Source organism: Poromitra crassiceps (genome assembly GCF_964638095.1).
Source record: "Poromitra crassiceps genome assembly, chromosome: 11".
Lineage (NCBI taxonomy): Eukaryota > Metazoa > Chordata > Actinopteri > Beryciformes > Melamphaidae > Poromitra > Poromitra crassiceps.
In genome coordinates this window covers 50,645,272-50,666,135 of record NC_139643.1, presented here as the reverse complement: position 1 = coordinate 50,666,135, position 20,864 = coordinate 50,645,272, and the positions used below count along the sequence as shown (strand labels likewise).

Sequence of the window (20,864 nt, the reverse complement as noted above, 5' to 3'; positions counted from 1 at the left end):
GTCAACTTGATAAATAAAGTTGGGAACAAAATTGACACAAGCTGAATGCGTCCCTGATTTGATTTTTAGAGGATATGGCTTCTTTCTTTCTTTCTTTCTTTCTTTCTTTCTTTCTTTCTTTCTTTCTTTCTTTCTTTCTTTCTTTCTTTCTTTGTCTTTCTTGATCTTAGCTCTCCATTATAATGATAGAAGCAAATTCTAATTTAGATCGTCTGTATGGAGAGATGTGGATTTGTAGGCTATTTATTTATTTACTTTCATTATTTTATTTTGGACTTCCAGCCATGTGTGTGTGTGTGTGTGTGTGTGTGTGTGTGTGTGTGTGTGTGTGTGTGTGTGTGTGTGTGTGTGTGTGTGTGTGTGTGTGTGTGTGTGTGTGTGTGTGTGTGTGTGTGTGTGTGTGTGTGTGCGTGCGTGCGTGCGTGCGTGTAATGTAATCACAGTACTGTAATGGCGTTACTAAAACACGGCTTTGGCTCCTATATAGGAGCGCGTGCAGGGCTTTTGGTCACGAAGACGCGGAGGCAGAGGCAGAGCGCACGGACAGCTTTGGACACGGCGCCCCCGGAGCATCTTTACGCACGGCACGGCAAGCGGTATGGAGTCACACTGAGCTCAACGACAGACGCAGCGCGTACCTGCTCGTGACTCCAACCTTCTCCGGTGTTGCTGTTATTTTGACTGCTGATAACTGTTGGTCAATTTAAATAGAACGGCAATACTGTACAGTACAGTACAGTACAGTACAGTACAGTACAGTACAGCTAACGCTCATCTCGTCGGGAAAAAAACAGGTTTGGCATCATGAAATCACTCCTACCGCTTTTAATGGCTTTTCTCGCCGTCGCCCAAGTTTTTTGCGAGGAAATCGGCCCAAAAGAAGAGCTTGACTATTGGACGAGCAGCAGTCAATTGCAGGTAAGAGTTTATCTATTCTGGGTCATTATTTCAAATGTCACTTATCTTAACTTACATCTGTCTCACTGAATGGGTTCTCATCTGAAGCAACACACAAGTGTGGATAATTACTAGGCTAAGACTTTTTCTCCCCAGGATAGTGATGAAATGATAATAATAATAATAATAATAATAATAATAATAATAATAATAATAATTGTTTATTGTTAAGTATTGTTGTTTATCATTATCATCATTATTATTATTATTGTTATTATTATTATTATTATTATTATTATTATTATTTTTATTATAAGTTATTATTATTATTATTATTATTATTATCATTTTTATTATAAGTTATTATAAGTCAGGTTTCACCAAACTGGAATAAGTTCACTGTGTCATAAAATTGGTGATATAGGCTAATTATTGTAATTATGGGTGTCAATACACTAAACCATATGCCAAAATCTCTGCATCATCTCATTTGTCATCATGTGGACAAAATGAAGCAATAACTGCGACTGTATGTCAGTGTGATAATGATATAGGGCTTTATCAGCGTAACATTGGTCCTGAATGCTATACAGTAGGCCGGCCCGGTGCATTTTATTTATATGATATATATATATATATATATATATATATATATATATATATATATGATAGTTTCTGTTACATGATTATCCAAATAGATTTCTCGTTGCTGTCTTTCCCCTTTGTTTTCCATTATACAAATGATTTAAAAAAAGTTTAATAATTGGACTCTGCTTGGGATAACGGTATATGGAGCGTCCCACCCACCGCCCAAGTCGTTATAGCAGCACAATGCAATTAGGCTAAATTGAAAGTGCTGTGACAGAGTGTGAGCAGCTGAGCGCAGTGATTGGTAGCACAGACACGTCCTGTGTTCGACATTGCGGGTTGGCCTCCTGCCAAGCGCCTCTTTTTTTCTGCTGATAACCTGACAGCAGGCTGCGACCATCTCAGATAGATGAGCGCCTCCCGCAGGTTCACCTCACTCACACTAATGCCATCTATTTAATGCGTTCTCCAGAAATAGGCTACCTCCCGACGCAGACACAGAACACTTCGTGAAAGTTCACAATCCGGATGACATATGGATTACTGGGGCGTGTGTGTGTGTGTGTGTGTGCGCACACGTGCAGGTGCGTGCGAGAGAGAGAGAAAAAGAGGGAGAGAGAGATAGAGGGAGGGGGGGAGAAGGAGGGAGAGAGAGAGAGAGAGATTTTTACGCACAGGTCGTAGCCGTGTGAATTTTGTATGGCGAGCCATTATGAGTCCAAATTTGATCTTGCAATTTTTCTCATGCTAAGCAAAAAAGTAGTATAAAAATATTTAAAAAAAATCAAACGTACCTCAATTCTTGCACAAAATCTATAAATTCAAGCACTTTCAATGACCCATGTCTATTTTCAAAAACGTCAAAGGGCTTGTTCTCTTCTCTCAAATTCACATACTTTTGAGTATTTCAAGGACCAGGGAACGTGCAGACTTTGCCTTCGCCTTGCTATATCGCCCCCTAGTGTTCGCCTAACATGAGTTGGGTTTCTTCCCCATGCAGGACGGATGGCTTAAGGCCAACGACCCCTTCAGAGAAATCCTCCTGAGGATGACGAGGAAGCCGCGGCCGCGCCAGTTCATTGGGCTGATGGGGAAGCGCTCCATGGGTAAGAGCTGGCCTCTCTCCTCAGGCTCCATCATGTGTTTAGACTGTCTCTCCTGTCTGTGGAGGCCTCTCTCCTCAGGCTCCATCATGTGTTTAGACTGTCTCTCCTGTCTGTGGAGGCCTCTCTCCTCAGGCTCCACCATGTGTTTAGACTGTCTCTGCTGTCTGTGGAGGCCTCTCTCCTCAGGCTCCATCATGTTTCTAGACTGTCTCTCCTGTCTGTGGAGGCCTCTCTCCTCAGGCTCCATCATGTCTCTCCTGTCTGTGGAGGCCTCTCTCCTCAGGCTCCATCATGTGTTTAGACTGTCTCTCCTGTCTGTGGAGGCCTCTCTCCTCAGGCTCCATCATGTCTCTCCTGTCTGTGGAGGCCTCTCTCCTCAGGCTCCATCATGTGTTTAGACTGTCTCTCCTGTCTGTGGAGGCCTCTCTCCTCAGGCTCCATCATGTGTTTAGACTGTCTCTCCTGTCTGTGGAGGCCTCTCTCCTCAGGCTCCACCATGTGTTTAGACTGTCTCTCCTGTCTGTGGAGGCCTCTCTCCTCAGGCTCCATCATGTCTCTCCTGTCTGTGGAGGCCTCTCTCCTCAGGCTCCACCATGTGTTTAGACTGTCTCTCCTGTCTGTGGAGGCCTCTCTCCTCAGGCTCCATCATGTTTCTAGACTGTCTCTCCTGTCTGTGGAGGCCTCTCTCCTCAGGCTCCATCATGTTTCTAGTCTGTCTCTCCTGTCTGTGGAGGCCTCTCTCCTCAGGCTCCATCATGTGTTTAGACTGTCTCTCCTGTCTGTGGAGGCCTCTCTCCTCAGGCTCCATCATGTTTCTAGTCTGTCTCTCCAGTCTGTGGAGGCCTCTCTCCTCAGGCTCCATCATGTTTCTAGTCTGTCTCCTGTCTGTGGAGGCCTCTCTCCTCAGGCTCCATCATGTTTCTAGTCTGTCTCTCCTGTCTGTGGAGGCCTCTCTCCTCAGGCTCCATCATGTCTCTCCTGTCTGTGGAGGCCTCTCTCCTCAGGCTCCATCATGTCTCTCCTGTCTGTGGAGGCCTCTCTCCTCAGGCTCCATCTCTCCTGTCTGTGGAGGGGTAAGGCTACTCTGAGTTTGTGCACTAAAACGTCTCCTCTCGTTTCTCCCTCCCACAGCAAACGCACAGATCACCCGCAAAAGTAAGTGACACAGATCTTCTCCTTTTTGTTATTGTTCATGAACTTTCCTGCGTTTTGCTCCTCAAATTCAAAAGGCAGAATGTAGGGGGCGGGGCATCATGCACAAAGTCAATCCTATAAAAGCATTTTCCAACAATACTTCCAAAATCAGCTGTGGGACTTTGAGACAAAGTCAACAAATAATTGATGACTGGTCAAATATTATTACGCAGTCAATGTGACACTTTATTAGATGATATCAGCTCCTCAGAGGAAACGCTGACTCAATCTTTGCTGTTTATTATAATCATAAAAACTATCAGATCATATGGAGGGCTGGGTGCTGTGTGCAGATAGGAGCTCATTCACACAGAGTGGACTGAGGGCAGATAGCTCATTCACACAGAGTGGACTGGAGGCAGATAGCTCATTCACACAGAGTGGACTGATGGGGGCAGATAGGAGCTCATTCACACAGAGTGGACTGAGGGCAGATAGCTCATTCACACAGAGTGGACTGGAGGCAGATAGCTCATTCACACAGAGTGGACTGATGAGGGCAGATAGCTCATTCACACAGAGTGGACTGGAGGCAGATAGCTCATTCACACAGAGTGGACTGATGGGGGCAGATAGCTCATTCACACAGAGTGGACTGATGGGGGCAGATAACTCATTCACACAGAGTGGACTGATGGGGGCAGATAACTCATTCACACAGATTGGACTGATGGGGGCAGATAGCTCATTCACACAGAGTGGACTGATGAGGGCAGATAGCTCATTCACACAGAGTGGACTGATGGCAGATAGCTCATTCACACAGAGTGGACCGAGGGCAGATAGCTCATTCACACAGAGTGGACCAAGGGCAGATAGCTCATTCACACAGAGTGGACTGAGGGCAGATAGCTCATTCACACAGAGTGGACTGATGAGGGCAGATAGTTCATTCACACAGAGTGGACTGATGAGGGCAGATAGCTCATTCACACAGAGTGGACTGATGAGGGCAGATAGCTCATTCACACAGAGTGGACTGATGGGGGCAGATAGTTCATTCACACAGAGTGGACTGATGGGGGCAGATAGCTCATTCACACAGAGTGGACTGAGGGCAGATAGCTCATTCACACAGAGTGGACCGGGGGCAGATAGCTCATTCACACAGAGTGGACTGAGGGCAGATAGCTCATTCACACAGAGTGGACTGATGAGGGCAGATAGTTCATTCACACAGAGTGGACCGGGGGCAGATAGCTCATTCACACAGAGTGGACCGGGGGCAGATAGCTCATTCACACAGAGTGGACTGATGAGGGCAGATAGTTCATTCACACAGAGTGGACTGATGGGGGCAGATAGCTCATTCACACAGAGTGGACTGATGAGGGCAGATAGCTCATTCACACAGAGTGGACTGATGGGGGCAGATAGCTCATTCACACAGAGTGGACTGATGGGGGCAGATAGCTCATTCACACAGAGTGGACTGATGGGGGCAGATAGCTCATTCACACAGAGTGGACTGATGAGGGCAGATAGCTCATTCACACAGAGTGGACTGATGAGGGCAGATAGCTCATTCACACAGAGTGGACTGATGGGGGCAGATAGCTCATTCACACAGAGTGGACTGATGAGGGCAGATAGCTCATTCACACAGAGTGGACTGATGGGGGCAGATAGCTCATTCACACAGAGTGGACTGATGGGGGCAGATAGCTCATTCACACAGAGTGGACTGATGGGGGCAGATAGCTCATTCACACAGAGTGGACTGATGGGGGCAGATAGCTCATTCACACAGAGTGGACTGATGGGGGCAGATAGCTCATTCACACAGAGTGGACTGGGGGCAGATAGCTCATTCACACAGAGTGGACTGATGAGGGCAGATAGCTCATTCACACAGAGTGGACTGATGGGGGCAGATAGCTCATTCACACAGAGTGGACTGATGGGGGCAGATAGCTCATTCACACAGAGTGGACTGATGGGGGCAGATAGCTCATTCACACAGAGTGGACTGATGGGGGCAGATAGCTCATTCACACAGAGTGGACTGATGGGGGCAGATAGCTCATTCACACAGAGTGGACTGATGGGGGCAGATAGCTCATTCACACAGAGTGGACTGGAGGCAGATAGCTCATTCACACAGAGTGGACTGATGGGGGCAGATAGCTCATTCACACAGAGTGGACTGATGGGGGCAGATAGCTCATTCACACAGAGTGGACTGATGGGGGCAGATAGCTCATTCACACAGAGTGGACTGATGGGGGCAGATAGCTCATTCACACAGAGTGGACTGATGGGGGCAGATAGCTCATTCACACAGAGTGGACTGATGGGGGCAGCCAGATGGTTTCAGAAAGTACCAGAAAGTCTGCATCACTGCGACGGAAGCAAGCATTATTATTATTATTATTATTATGACGATTATTATTCATTGAGCTAAACATTCATATTTGTGTCAGTAAGAAAGAACAGGGTAAATAATAGGAGGGGGCGGGGCATGCATTTTCAGATTTTAATGAATTCACAACCAATTCACAAGACTCTGCTTAATTATAACGGTCAGCAAGGAAGGTGGTCAGGTGGTCCAGAGGAGAAGGTCAGGTGGTCCAGAGGAGAAGGTCAGGTGGTCCAGAGGAGAAGGTCAGGTGGTCCAGAGGAGAAGTGTGTGTGAGAGAGGGAATGAGACAGAGAGAGAGAGAGAGAGAGAGAGAGAGAGAGAGAGAGAGAGAGAGAGAGAGAGGAGTGGAGGAGGGGATTTTCCCTTTCTTCGTCAATGGCATGTTTGAAATGACTCTCCCACTCAGTGGTCGTAAGGACGTCTCCATCATGGCTGATTCCTTGAAAGCAGGCATGCCTGTACATCACTCATCATTAGGCCTGGGGAGAGTGCTATACGATCAATGACCCAAGGACTTCTGGGAGTTCAACTGGATTGTTGCTGCTCTTGAGAGACGCAGCTCAGCCTTCACTCAGAACAGGACGCCTTCGTTCTGTGCACTTTGATAGCATCTCTGGCACAAAATGTGAAGGGCAGATCAAAATAAATATTCATATATAATATTCAGTTTCCTCTCCAGTGACGATCGAGGGCACATCTCAGTGCTTACTTCACTCCTGTCAAGTCAACCGAGGGGCTGCCATGGATGCTATGGTTGAAATCAATAGCATGATAATCACAAGGATATTTCTTGATACAATATGGTTCATGTATTCAAAATCATGTTAAATCATCAAATAATGTTTATCTCATGGTCAAAACTACTTAGTTTCATGCGTTTTTAAGTCAAATTTGCTTGTCATCCTCGATTTAGACAGCAGAAATGTCTCACAATATTAAAATATCTTCATATCATCACAATAGGATTCCACTGAAAGACGATAAACAATCATATTGAATTACTGCCGAGCCCTACGTCAACCTCATCTAAATATTGTAGTTCATTGATATTCCCTGGGGTCTCGCTGCAGCTTTGCAATGCCCCCCCCACCAGATGATAGTCCATTACTGAGATTGACAGTCTGTGATGCAACTGTTCCTCGGGTTGTCTCACGTGCACGATGTGCGTTCTCACACTGATCAAAGCGACCGTCAGTCAGTCAGACCCCCTCAGTTAGTGCGAGGACTCTACAAACCTGACAGGACCAGTGACTCAACTATAGTGTTCATTTGGAGTTCACACCAACCTGGCTTGGCTTTCACACAGCTGAAATCAAAGCCAGCCCATCATCTGTTGCATAGACCATCTCTGACTTTGCCATGTACAGTATATAGGTTATTATTGAACTCAAATCACAACCACAATATCTTCTCTTTTTCAGGGCATAAAATCAACTCCTTTGTTGGACTGATGGGGAAAAGAAGCCAAGAGGAGCCAGGTAATTTAATGACATCCTCCTTAACCCATTGATACCTGATGCAGCATTTGCGTGTATATCCCTCATTTGTGTGTGTATCCCTTTAAGACCGCGAACCGCGTAAAGGGATACACACACAAATGCTGCATCAGGTATCAATGGGTTAAAGGAGAACTTCACCGAAAAATAATGCTGATTTATTTTGCACATGATCTCACACACATCCTAAAACTGTAAACAATTTTGCAGGCATTCATTTAGTTTGACAGTTATTGAGCGTTGATTTGAGTTAGGTTTGAGCAGCAGTGATGTCATCACAAAGACCCAACCCAATGATTCAGCGCCTTCTGATGACATCACTGCTGCCCAACTTAACTCAAGTCAACTCTCAATAATTGTCAAACTAAATGAACGCCTGCAAAGCTGTGTACAGTTTTCGGATATGTGTGAGATCACGTGCAAAATGAATATGCATTGATTTTGGTGCCTCTTTTAACAAACCCTGTGACAAAAATGTCTGGGACTAATGAAAGAAAGGTCTAGAGATGCAGTGTTACTCAATCCGAGGCTCTAGAGCCACATGCGGCTCCTTTATGGGTAGTTGTGGCTCTTTTAAGTCCTACTTAAAATACATAAATATCTAATAAAAATAACGTGAGGAAAGCAACTTTTTTTTTAAAATTGTAGCTCTTGCAAAGCGTTTTTTTTGTCAGTGAGGCTCCTGAGTAGGGCAAGGTTGAGTACCACTGAGAGATTAATTAATTAATTAATTAATTAAGAGATTTGATTAACGAGCGTTCTCCCTAATTGCAGATTCCTACGAGTGGAGCACAATAAAGACGTACGACAAGCGCCGCTAAAACGGACGCCCTCTCACCTGCCTGCTTCTCATCTCGACATTCCTCATACACGGGAGGGGCACCTGATGCTGCTTCTGTCTTCTCAAACTTCTGTATAGCTGTTAGTGGAATAAAACAAACGATGATTCTGTTTGCACATTGTAGTGATGTAGCAGTGCTGTCTATCTGTGCCCGTTTGATTTGTCCCAGCAGAAGGGGAAAGTGACACCGGCCCCTCGCAGAAACATGTCATATGTGTGACTGTTTTTAGAACCATTTTCGCCGTGCCACAAAGAAACTGCTGTTGTCGTGGACCATCGAAGCAAGCAAGGCTTTATTGCACTGCCAACTTCACTGTCTAGTGCCTCATAGCTGTTGAAATCTGCAAATACAACCTCTACAGATCGACTGTAACGACAGGACATGTTCTCATCTTGGTTTTCAAATGTCTTTAGAAAAAGCTGTCATGTTTTCAAAAATATTCTATGGTGTGATATATGACAGAGTGTGAAAGTGGCTTGAAATATATTAAAACTATTTTCTTTATTAGTTCAACTTCAGTTTTTTTGTTATCACCCATGCCGGGGTGTGGTGAATTCCTTTGATGTGAAATGGGTCTCGAAATAATGTTCAGTGCATTTGCAGGAAAGCGGAGCACTCTGGTGGACCGCAGAGGTACTACATACATCACCCACACAAATCACAGACGGCAACAATTCAGATGATGTCAATCGACTTTGATTCATTAGCTTAGCAGCAATCAGTATAGCTACAGACACAAGTCTATAACCTGCACCCAGAGGCGCTAACGTGTACTTTGAAATAGAGAGTTAGATACTTTGAAACAGAGAGTTAGATCTGGTTCATATCTCATTACTTGCATACATGAAATTACATATCACTAACGCGCGCCCGCACACACACACACGCACGCGTGCACACACACACACACGACAGAAAAGTACAACTCATACAGATCATACAGATGACATTATGCAGCTTGATAGAGGTCACCAAAGTACAGACAAATGCAGAAACAGTGTGACTCCCCCCCTCTACCCTATGATAAAGTGCAAAGGTGTAAACACCCTTCCATCTTTCAAACAGGCCCTCAAGACCCACCTCTTCACACTCGCCTTCACCTGCTAACCCCATCACTTATTTTCTATTTATTTTACTACTACAAAAATGTACTTATTAAATGATTTTACTCTGTGTGTAAAGCGGCTTTAAGTACCTAGAAAAGTGCTATATAGGTTGAATGTATTATTATTATTATTTATATAAAATGCGCATAACGTATTAGTCAAGCATCTGCCATATTAGCCTAATTAGCATCATCAGCTCTAATTAATCAATTAAGGCCTGTGTTGATCCCCAATCCCACACAAGTATATATGAGAACAAAACAAGGTCCCTTTATAGAATAGTGTGATAGAGAAATAGGCATCTACAGCAGAAAGAGAAGACAACTGTTATAATGCACCTTATATCGTGTGTTGGGTTATAATGCACCTTATATCGTGTGTTGGGTTATAATGCACCTTATATCGTGTGTTGTGTAGGGGCTTTATGAGGCTGTCCAAGGTTAGGGCTGGGCGATATGGATGAAATCAATATCACGATAATCACAAAGATTGTTTTCTGTATCGACCTACAGTATATCACGATATGGCTCACATATGCAAAATCCAGTTAAATCCAGTTGAACTGAATGGTACAGTAATGTTAGCTGTGATCGTCAAACAAAATAGAAATATTCAAATAATAAAGTGTTTTATAGCTACTTAATTTTAGTTTATTTGAGAGTAAAATCTTGCTTGGTATCATCAATTTAGACAACGCAATTGTGTGTCGTGATATCCCAAAATCACCATAATAATATGATTCCACTGAAAGACGATAAAGGATAATAGTGAATTCTCGCCCAGCCCGAGGCAAGGCTGCTAAACTTGTTGAAACTGATCTGGGCTGAATTAGGTTGTAACGGCTGCAACTCTCCATACAGATGCATCTATCATCAACACACTTGAGCCAGAAGCGTATCATTGTACAAATTTGGTAGTGCTGCTGATGACTATGTTAGACCCATGTGGTTGTTTATAAGGTTGTTATTTTTATTATTCTAACTGCTGATAGCTGACCTTCAATATCTTTCCATTTGACCATTTCCTTTTTAAACTTTCCATTGAAAGCCAGACTACTGAAACTGTCAAATCCTCCCACCATGCTGGAATGGTTTCTCTGTAGCAGACCTGGGCATTGTGCGGCCCGGGGGCCAGAACCATGATGGTTCTGCCTGGCCCGGGAGGTCTACGACCAGCCACACCATTTTTACTTATGAGGCTAAAACGATCTAATGAGATATGCTAAATTGGCTGTTTAAAGTGATTTTCAATATAATAAATGCTGAAGAATAACTGTTTTCTCAAATTTAATCTAGTGATAAAATTAGAGGTTATGGCATGAGAATATTTTTTTGCATGTACAAACATCCCCCATGTTTTGCACACCGCACTATGAAAACACGGTGGCACAACATTGGGACTGCTCGCTATCAGGTCCAGAATCATCTCCACATTTAGCCCCGTCCAATCTGGTGGCTCGTTACTAGTGCAGTGGCCAATTAAATTAAATTGTACTCAGGACTCGCCGATTGAATTACACAGGTGTAGACGATCCACACAATTGTAATGATCCCCATCGTCACATTAGTTCAGAAATCTCAGTTTCATGTGACACTGATGATAGCAGCCAGAGCTAAATGGATGTATGTGATTGTGATGTTGCTGCGAGCAGCTCAGCTCGTCAGGAGAGAATCTCCAAACTGAGCATCCCTGCTGCATCTGAACCAGCTGTTCAGTATGAAACACAAGACAGACAGGGACAGCTTAGCTAACACTGCTAACCTGCTGGATGTCTCAAATGTAATTATTAGGGTAAATAATTGAAATATATATTTTTTTAAAGTAACCCAAATGTACTTTTAATTTAGTACTTTTAATAGGCTACTTTTTTTTACTCATACTTGAGTAATTTCCTGGACTAGTAATTTTACTTGTATTTGAGTTAATTTTCACTAAAGTAACAATACTTGAGTAGGATTTGTTAGTACTCTTTCCACCTCTATACTTTAGTCAGTCTTAGTTGTACTTTGTCAGTTTGTCAGACTCTGTAGATGACCTCAGCACTGCCCCTCACAACACTCCAGCTAGGCTGATTCATCTAGTCACATTACAAGCCTGTGTAACTGATTAATATCCACCCAATCCCCTGCTTTTTATATGGTACAATATGAATGCAACTTTAGCTCCATGCAACTTAAGAGTTCTGCAGTAGATCCATCCGATGAAAAAAAAAAAATTGTTTGGATCCTCAAATTACCCGCCAACTATTTTTATAATCGATTAATCATTTAGATTCATTTTTAGGAAAAAGAAAATACAAAAATTCTCTCATTCCAGCTTCTTGCATGTGAATATTTTCTGGTTTCTTTAGTCTTCTATGACAGTGAACTGATTCTCTTTGGGTTGTGGACTGTTGCTCAGAACAAAAGAAGACATTTGAGGACGTCATCTTGGGCTTTGTGGAAAACGTGATCAAAACTTCGTACACCATTTTGTGACATTTTATAGACTAAACCACTCATCAATTAGTCGAGAAAATAATCAACAGATTAATAATCGATAACGAAAGCAATCGTTAGTTGCAGCCTTATCCAAGTCTGACAAAGTACAGCTAAGGCGGACAAACTTACAGAAAGACAAAGACAAATGTAGGCTACAGCTAAGCCTGAAAGTACAGTGAGAGATACAGATGGCTGAGGATGTCCTAAGAAGGCCACCATACTGGTGATTGACAGCAGCAGACACAGGCACACAGGCAGCCACCTCCTAGTGGGTCACTCCAGTGAGTTACTGGTCCTTGTCTGGTTTGTAGATGGACAGCGTTCGGGCCGAGGGGTCGGTGGCGTTGATCCAGCGAGGCATCCAATAGTGGGAGAGCCACTCCGCCCGGCCCGGGAAGTGCTTCTCAAACACCTGCCTGTAGTAGTAGGCCTCTTTGGACGTTGGAGAGAGGTGAGGGAACGTCTTGTGGGCCTTCTCCAGCTGGAGGTCATTCACCTGAGAGAAGATTAAAGAGGACATGTAACATATGACTCTAGTTCATTTGCATTTCACCTCAGAAAAGACAGGACACTGCTTTCAAGTCTGAAATTTACCACGACTTGAATCTTCATTATCAATAATAAATAGCCAATATTTCGGTTTGAATGCCAAAGCAGCAAACAGCCCTAATTTTAAACACTAACGCTACTTGCTACAGTATATCGGTGGGACCCTACATAGCCTACCTCAGACTCCAGGTGCTCTTGCAGGCTGGTATACCAGGACTTCTTTAGTGACATCAGGCCATCACTGAAGGCTTCTTTCCTCCTCCAGAGGATCTCATCAGGGATCAGGTTCAGACCTTTGAAGGAGTCCCTCAGAAGATGCTTCTCCACTCCATGCTGCTTACACAGGACAGAGAACAGTCATACAAAACTACATTCATTTCACCCACTTCTAGCGCGACGCCACCAAAACGTGCAGTTCCATGCTAAGGACAGAGACCCCAGGGCTCTCTTGAAAAAGACTCACCTGGGTAAATAAAGATAAATAAATAAATAAATAAATAAATAAATAAATAAACAAACAAACAAACAAACAAACAAATAAATAAATAAATAAATAAATAAATAAATAAATAATTGGAAGTAACCTTTAGGTTCAAGGTTCAAGGTTCAAGTTTATTTGTCTCCCTTGGGAGAAATTTGTCTTGGAGACAGAGATCCAAGCTGCGTACAGACATTTAACACAGATACATCAGATACAAAAAACATAAGACATAATTGCATAACTGGCACAACTGACCTTAGGAATCCTCATCTCCTCAGGCAAGGAAAGGTAGTATGCTGTGAACCTGTGGTCCAGGAAAGGCACTCTGAGCTCCAGACTAAAAGAAAAGAACAAAGTGACTTCTGCACGTTTTCCACAACACAAAAACACACAGACATTTAGCCTCCAATCAATGATATTCCTAAGTCAAGTTGGATACAGTAAAGACGACAAAGAAATAAAACAAGTTTCACAGACTGATTTGCGTAGAACTTTCAGAGAGCTTCACTTGTGTACGGCACAATACTTACAGCTTAACCACATTATATCCAGAAGAATAATGCTGCTTTAAAGAATGTTAAATGACTAAACATGACTTCAGAAAATCCATAACCGCCATCTTCTACCCCTTTCCCAATGAGACCCCCAAGGGACGTGAGTGACTGTCCATGACATACTGACATACTCTACGACATACTGTACACGTAGATACATTAACCACAGATATGTCAATGTTGATCGTAGAGCAGTACCAAGCAGATATCAAAATAAATACTAATATTTGCAGACTAAGGTTTTAGATTAAAGATGGGGTCATATATAATGATGAGTTCATATGAAAGTTTAGCAGTTGGTGGACTAAATCAGCTTGTGGTTTAGAGTGACACCTAGTGGAATTGGATGGCTGGGTGGGTGGGGGATAACAACAGTGGGTGAGGTAACACAGGCGTTACCCGTGTGCAGCAGTGGTGCGGTCGGCACGGAGAACGTCAAAGAGGTAGAGTTCCTTCATCAGCCGGACGCTGTCCTCTGCAGCCGCACGGGGACTTGGAGCCTGCGTGACACAACTCTCTTAGCTACGCTGCCTCTGTGAGGATGTTTACATGCACAAATATTCCACTATTATTCCCAATATGACAATATTACAAATTTGATAGGGTCATGTTGTAAACAGCATATTCCCTTTGGATATTCTGAATTAAGGCCTTTTTCGGAATCAGCGTTTCCGCTAGAAAAGAAATGGTGCCGGTCAACGTGTCCGGCATGATTTCAGTTTCCCGGACAATTGGAATAATTTAATATGACTTTCTGAAATGTCCTTGAACCGTATACAGCAGTGTTATGTCCAGATTTAACTATTTATGCTAGATTAAATAAGTAAGTAAATAAATAAAAGGTTTCCACAAACTATTTAAAAAATTATCGGTGTTGTAACAGTAATTAACCTTGATCCTTGTCTCAAACTATGCTATGTTGGGTCCTTGAATTTGAGGGAATTGGGCCTGGAAAGTCTTTGAAATGGATCTTTAAGGTGGGGGAAGTCTGGTAATTGTCATTGGTGGAACCCTAACAGTGACTCATGTAGGACTTGCCTTGTGGAAGTAGATGTATCCCTGGGTTAGCTCATCAGAGCCCTCTCCAGAGAAGATCACCACACTGTCCGACTTCTCCCGGATGTACTTGGAAACCAGGTACATGGCTGCAGAGGAACAACACATGTAGGATCAGGAAAAACAAAGACAGCAGCAGGCTAAATAAGCCCTGCTCAATAAAACACACAGCAATGCTTTCGTTACGTTACGTTTACGTTACATTACGTTACGTTACGTTTACGTTATGTTACGTTACGTTACGTTACGTTACGTTACATTACGTTACATTTATATTACGTTACGTTACGTTAGGTTAGGTTAGGTTAGGTTAGGTTAGGTTAGGTTAGGTTACGTTACATTTACATTACGTTACGTTACGTTACATTTACGTTACGTTACGTTACGTTACGTTACGTTACGTTACGTTACGTTACGTTACGTTGCGTTACGTTACGTTACGTTACGTTACCTTACGTTACGTTACGTTACGTTCTGGCCAGCATAGGCTTTACTGAATATTCCCACAGGTTTAAATGTAACTCATGAGAGGGTCAAAGGTCGTGACTTCTGTGGTCTGTTGGTTTGGTCTGTTGGTTTAAATCTAACTCATGAGAGGGTGTGTGTGCGAGACATAGCCTCAACCTATAGCCACCTATCCCCCATTCGGAATGACCTACGTTTCAGAGAAGGGGTGTGTCTAAAGAAACCTCATTTGCAATAAAGCTGTATGAGATATCTCCATGCAAGCACTGCTTATTGTTGAATAGCATCATAGACAGTTCAGCATCAGGGTATTTGACAGGAATTCATGTTTTTCTGATAAATGAGAGAAAAGTAAATGTCCTCTTTTCCTATCACCACAAAAGTACAATTTCTGCTTAAACTAAAGCTATGTTTACAGGACTATCTTTCAATATTTGCTTAGGTAAATTACAGTCTGACTCTTTGGTGACACCTGGTTCATACCTCAGCAAATCTGATGAGGAAAAGATTGAGCATTCTCAAGTTATGGGCTTTTTTTGTCACCTTTCCCCTATTCGGACTGGCCTCATTTGTCTCTTTGTCAGAGATGGGGGTAGTTCTGAAGCAGTGTCCATCACTCATCATATGGGACTGTGAGGAGGACAGCTGCATCTCAGCTGGAGGAGCCTCTCAGGAAAGAGATGGAGAAGCTGTGGTGCTGATGTGGATCCTCACGCGGCAAATCCCTATCTCGTCCTGTCTGATGATGGGAAACAAGTAGATGGTGGTGGTGTAACGAAGAATCTCCCAGACAACCCAGAGAGATGCTGTTATTGTTATTGTGTCTTTGGAAAGCAGAGTGTCTCTTCAGGAAGGTTTTACTATGAGGTTCAGGTTAACTTAATTAAGGTTCAGGTTCAGGTTAGGTTATGGACTGAGTGGCCAGAGGGTCGATCAACAGGAAGAAAGAAACTCTTCACACTGATCCCAGAGAATGGCTTACTGGACTATATGTCCGGTTATCGGTTCACCCCCTTAATTTCCATACTTGACCGCTGACTCACCGACGGAGGCTCGTATGGTGGTAATGTCGTAGGTCTCCAGGTGGACGATGACTTCCTCCACGGCCCGGATGCCTTCCTCCGCGGTGAAGTTGACCTCATGGTGTTCGCTGCCAATGTAAGCCGCCACCTGGCCGACGCGCGCACACACACACACACACACACACACACACACACACACACACACACACACACACACACACAAGACTGAAAACGCATAGATCAACACATACAAAAACTGACTGAAAACACGCAAGATATTGTTATTTCCCAGGAACCAACAACAATCGCTTAATAATGATTGATTATTGGCTGATATGGTACACATGCAAAGGGGACATGCCAATGTTGTATAACACATAGAAAGTACAGGGGAACGTACCAGAGGGCTCAAACAGATACACAATATGGCCGCCAATATCCAATGAGCTTGAAAAAAGGCGTGGCCTAACATCAAATTGTGATATTGATTGTCCAATCATCACAAACATTTTCACAAATGTTGAGCAGGGTTCATGAAGCACCTAAGTATCGGCATTTTAAAATCAACCTATAGGGGGCGCCACAATGCCAGAAATGTACAGTACTTAATGCTCCAGGGCTAAGTTAAAGCCATAATATGAAGGTTTTTTTGTTATTGGCCAAAGTGGGTGTGGCCTATGACATGATAGATGCATGTGGCTACGTGGGGTCAAACGATCACTTTGACAGCTGCTGAAGTCACATTTCATGGAAATCCATCAAAGCTGGGGCAAAGTTGACACTTTTAACACAAATATTGATACAAAATGAGGCCATTTACACCTGGCGTTAAAACATGTGTTTTCTGTGATCAGATTGCAATCAGATTGTGTTTTATCACTTGAAACTACAGGTGTAAACACCCCCAAAACGCATTGAAGAAGGATTGCAATTTGATCGGCCAAACCACCTCCGGAGGTGGTCAGGGACGCATTGTGTACACATTGAACACAAGTGTAAATGCAATGTGTCCTCTCAATCTGGAACTTTATGCGGATTGAGAGGACACCCATTTCTGCAATCTGATTGCAATCAGATTGCAATCGGATTGCAGAAAATGTATGTTAACGCCAGGTGTAAATGGCCTCATAGGGTACGAGTTTTTTTAAGGGTTTTGATTAATTTCCCCTAGATTTCATTCTAGTCAGTGACTAATACAAATAATTGCTGTGTGAGAACCAGAAAAGGTGTGTACTATCTAAACAGCTAAATAACATTAGCTAATGTGCAAATCGGATGTGCTAGCAAGAACACAGCAAAAATAAGCAAAAATATGCTATGATTAACTCATTAACAAGATGACATTATTTCAAGCCAAAATCAATCAGATCAATCAGCGGTGAAACATCTCCAGCCAAAAACAGCAAAGAGATCTGCCATGTGTCTACAAAGAGATCTGTTATGTGTCTACAAAGAGATCTGCCATGTGTCTACAAAGAGATCTGCTATGTGTCTACAAAGAGATCTGCCATGTGTCTACAAAGAGATCTGCCATGTGTCTACAAAGAGATCTGCCATGTGTCTACAAAGAGATCTGCCATGTGTCTACAAAGAGATCTGTCATGTGTCTACAAAGAGATCTGCCATGTGTCTACAAAGAGATCTGTCATGTGTCTACAAAGAGATCTGTCATGTGTCTACAAAGAGATCTGTCATGTGTCTACAAAGAGATCTACCATGTGTCTACAAAGAGATCTGTTATGTGTCTACAAAGAGATCTGCCATGTGTCTACAAAGAGATCTGCTATGTGTCTACAAAGAGATCTGCCATGTGTCTACAAAGAGATCTGCCATGTGTCTACAAAGAGATCTACCATGTGTCTACAAAGAGATCTGCCATGTGTCTACAAAGAGATCTGTCATGTGTCTACAAAGAGATCTGCCATGTGTCTACAAAGAGATCTGTCATGTGTCTACAAAGAGATCTGCTATGTGTCTACAAAGAGATCTGTCATGTGTCTACAAAGAGATCTGCCATGTGTCTACAAAGAGATCTGTCATGTGTCTACAAAGAGATCTGTCATGTGTCTACAAAGAGATCTGTCATGTGTCTACAAAGAGATCTGCTATGTGTCTACAAAGAGATCTGTCCTGTGTCTACAAAGAGATCTGCCATGTGTCTACAAAGAGATCTGTCCTGTGTCTACAAAGAGATCTGTCATGTGTCTACAAAGAGATCTGCTATGTGTCTACAAAGAGATCTGCCATGTGTCTACAAAGAGATCTGCCATGTGTCTACAAAGAGATCTGCCATGTGTCTACAAAGAGATCTGCCATGTGTCTACAAAGAGATCTGCTATGTGTCTACAAAGAGATCTGTCCTGTGTCTACAAAGAGATCTGCCATGTGTCTACAAAGAGATCTGTCCTGTGTCTACAAAGAGATCTGTCATGTGTCTACAAAGAGATCTGCTATGTGTCTACAAAGAGATCTGCCATGTGTCTACAAAGAGATCTGCCATGTGTCTACAAAGAGATCTGCCATGTGTCTACAAAGAGATCTGCCATGTGTCTACAAAGAGATCTGCTATGTGTCTACAAAGAGATCTGCCATGTGTCTACAAAGAGATCTGCTATGTGTCTACAAAGAGATCTGTCATGTGTCTACAAAGAGATCTGTCATGTGTCTACAAAGAGATCTGTCATGTGTCTACAAAGAGATCTGCTATGTGTCTACAAAGAGATCTGCCATGTGTCTACAAAGAGATCTGCTATGTGTCTACAAAGAGATCTGTCCTGTGTCTACAAAGAGATCTGCCATGTGTCTACAAAGAGATCTGCCATGTGTCTACAAAGAGATCTGCCATGTGTCTACTCTGTACGTTGAGGCAGACAGGTTGTACATTTAGAAACGCAATCAGCACTTAGCCATTGTTGCCAAGAAGACCTGTGGATGGCTGCCAGAGGGTTTATTGTAACATCATCAGACTATTGAAGGACTGTACCTTGCGAGCCGCCATGGCGTCCGGGCTGTCCTCTGCCCCGATGGAAAATGTCTGGATGGGGTACTGCAGCTTCTCCTCCTGGGCCAGTTTCACCAGCGTAGCAGCAACCAAGCTGGAGTCCAGACCGCCTGGGGAATATGCAACATGACACAAAGCACATGCTTTCAATATAATACATAAACAGTGTTTTATAGGCATTGTCATAGGGCTTATATAATAATGCATATCAAACAATGTAGGTCAATACTAGATGGCACATTACATGACTGTAAATTGAGTAGTACTTGGATTGGTACCAGCCAATCTACTTCATAAAGTACTCTGTTACTCTTATTTGTTCTAACACTGATATCTGATATCTATACTTTTAATAAATCTGTACCTGACAGAAGACAACCAATTCTCCTGTGGGCCATAAGGCGTTTCCTTACAGCATTCTCAAACAGGCTTCTGATGTTGCTTTTCACTGTGTCTTCATCAAAACCTAAGGTGTGGAGACATCACATTTCAGTCAGCGCGTTACAAATCGCTAACGTTCGCCAATCAACCAAATAAAATGTGTAAATAATAATGAACTTAGTGTACCTGAAGGCAGCCTCTCCACAGGGTCGTACACGGCATGAGAAGGCTCTTTTGTGCAGCAGTGGAACTGATCCATCTGAATAGACTCCACTTTACCGTTCTGCTTCAGAGTGAAGGCCTCAAAGTGCCCGGGCAGGAAGGGCACGATGCTGGCAGGCGTGGACATGGAGTGGCTCAGATTAGTCAGGCCTGTGTGAACACAACATGGAGTGGCTCAGATTAGTAAGGCCTGTGAACACAACATGGAGTGGCTCAGATTAGTCAGGCCTGTGAACACAAGAACAACATCTTAACCAGCTGAAGACCAAAAAGGCCTAGGACATTTCCCACGCCCGGAAGTGCACAAAAGAGCCTGCTTCTTGGGGGGCCGTAATAAAACGACCCCATTACCTTTGGCTTCTGAGCACACTGCAAGGAACCCGTCGTCCGTGAGGAGCTTGAACAACGGCCGCACGCCGTACGTATCCCGTCCCAGAAAGACTTTTCTGTTGGCTGTGTCCAGCAGGACAAAGGCGAAGACACCATCCAGGAGAGAGGCCATCTTCTGGATGCCAAAGCGGTCGTACAGGTGGAGCAGAATCTCCCCGTCCACTTTGGTCTGGTGATCAAACTCAAACTGTGTCTTCAGCTGAGAAATCGAGAAGTTGCAGAGACATGATTATTTTATGAAGCTTAAGTTGGATTGATTGATTGATTGATTGATTTGATGTAAAAAGTCCACATATCCCTCATTAACAAAACACAAAGTATGTTGACATGGGTATGACAAGGTGTAAACACTCTCCGTACTTAGCCTCAGTCAAACTGAAATTGATCCAGTAGTAGTTTTTGTCATTATGATGATTTTGCCACTTTCTTTATGACATTACAGCAAAAGATCAAATCCATCATGTTGAAAGGGATTTGATAAATGCATTATTTTTTTCTAATTACAAATAACTTACAAGAGACAACTAGACAGCTGGAATGTATTGAGACAAAACGCATTCAGCGCGTTTGTAGTGAAACATAATCCAACTGACAGGTCCTGATTTAGAGATGTTGAATGAAACACAGGTCTCCATGAGGGTCGACAGATGGCGCTGCATGTCAGAGCAGAAA

The 20,864-nt window shown here is 43.2% G+C and overlaps 2 protein-coding genes across 2 annotated transcripts in view; one reads left to right on the top strand and one right to left on the bottom strand.

The window, feature by feature from the left end:
* Nucleotides 1–804: 804 nt before the first annotated feature.
* Nucleotides 805–8,464, top strand: tac1 (tachykinin precursor 1; the record flags this gene model as incomplete). The annotated part of the gene is made up of 5 exons (XM_083645819.1): nt 805–918; nt 2,486–2,591; nt 3,723–3,746; nt 7,569–7,625; nt 8,418–8,464. 5 exons carry the CDS (start codon nt 805–807, stop codon nt 8,462–8,464), a joined length of 348 nt encoding a protein of 115 aa, XP_083501945.1.
* Nucleotides 8,465–9,057: 593 nt separating this feature from the next.
* Nucleotides 9,058–20,864, bottom strand: part of asns (asparagine synthetase) — a 14,303-nt gene continuing 2,496 nt past the window's right edge. Inside the window, exons 3-12 of the mRNA XM_083645701.1 lie at nt 20,154–20,391; nt 19,767–19,952; nt 19,564–19,665; nt 19,182–19,309; nt 16,220–16,346; nt 14,694–14,800; nt 14,055–14,155; nt 13,357–13,438; nt 12,798–12,953; nt 9,058–12,567 (exon numbers count right to left, since the gene is read on the bottom strand). Coding sequence (XP_083501827.1) covers nt 12,358–12,567; nt 12,798–12,953; nt 13,357–13,438; nt 14,055–14,155; nt 14,694–14,800; nt 16,220–16,346; nt 19,182–19,309; nt 19,564–19,665; nt 19,767–19,952; nt 20,154–20,391 — 1,437 coding nt within the window. The 3' untranslated portion in view covers nt 9,058–12,357. The remainder of the gene's footprint in view (nt 12,568–12,797; nt 12,954–13,356; nt 13,439–14,054; nt 14,156–14,693; nt 14,801–16,219; nt 16,347–19,181; nt 19,310–19,563; nt 19,666–19,766; nt 19,953–20,153; nt 20,392–20,864) is intronic.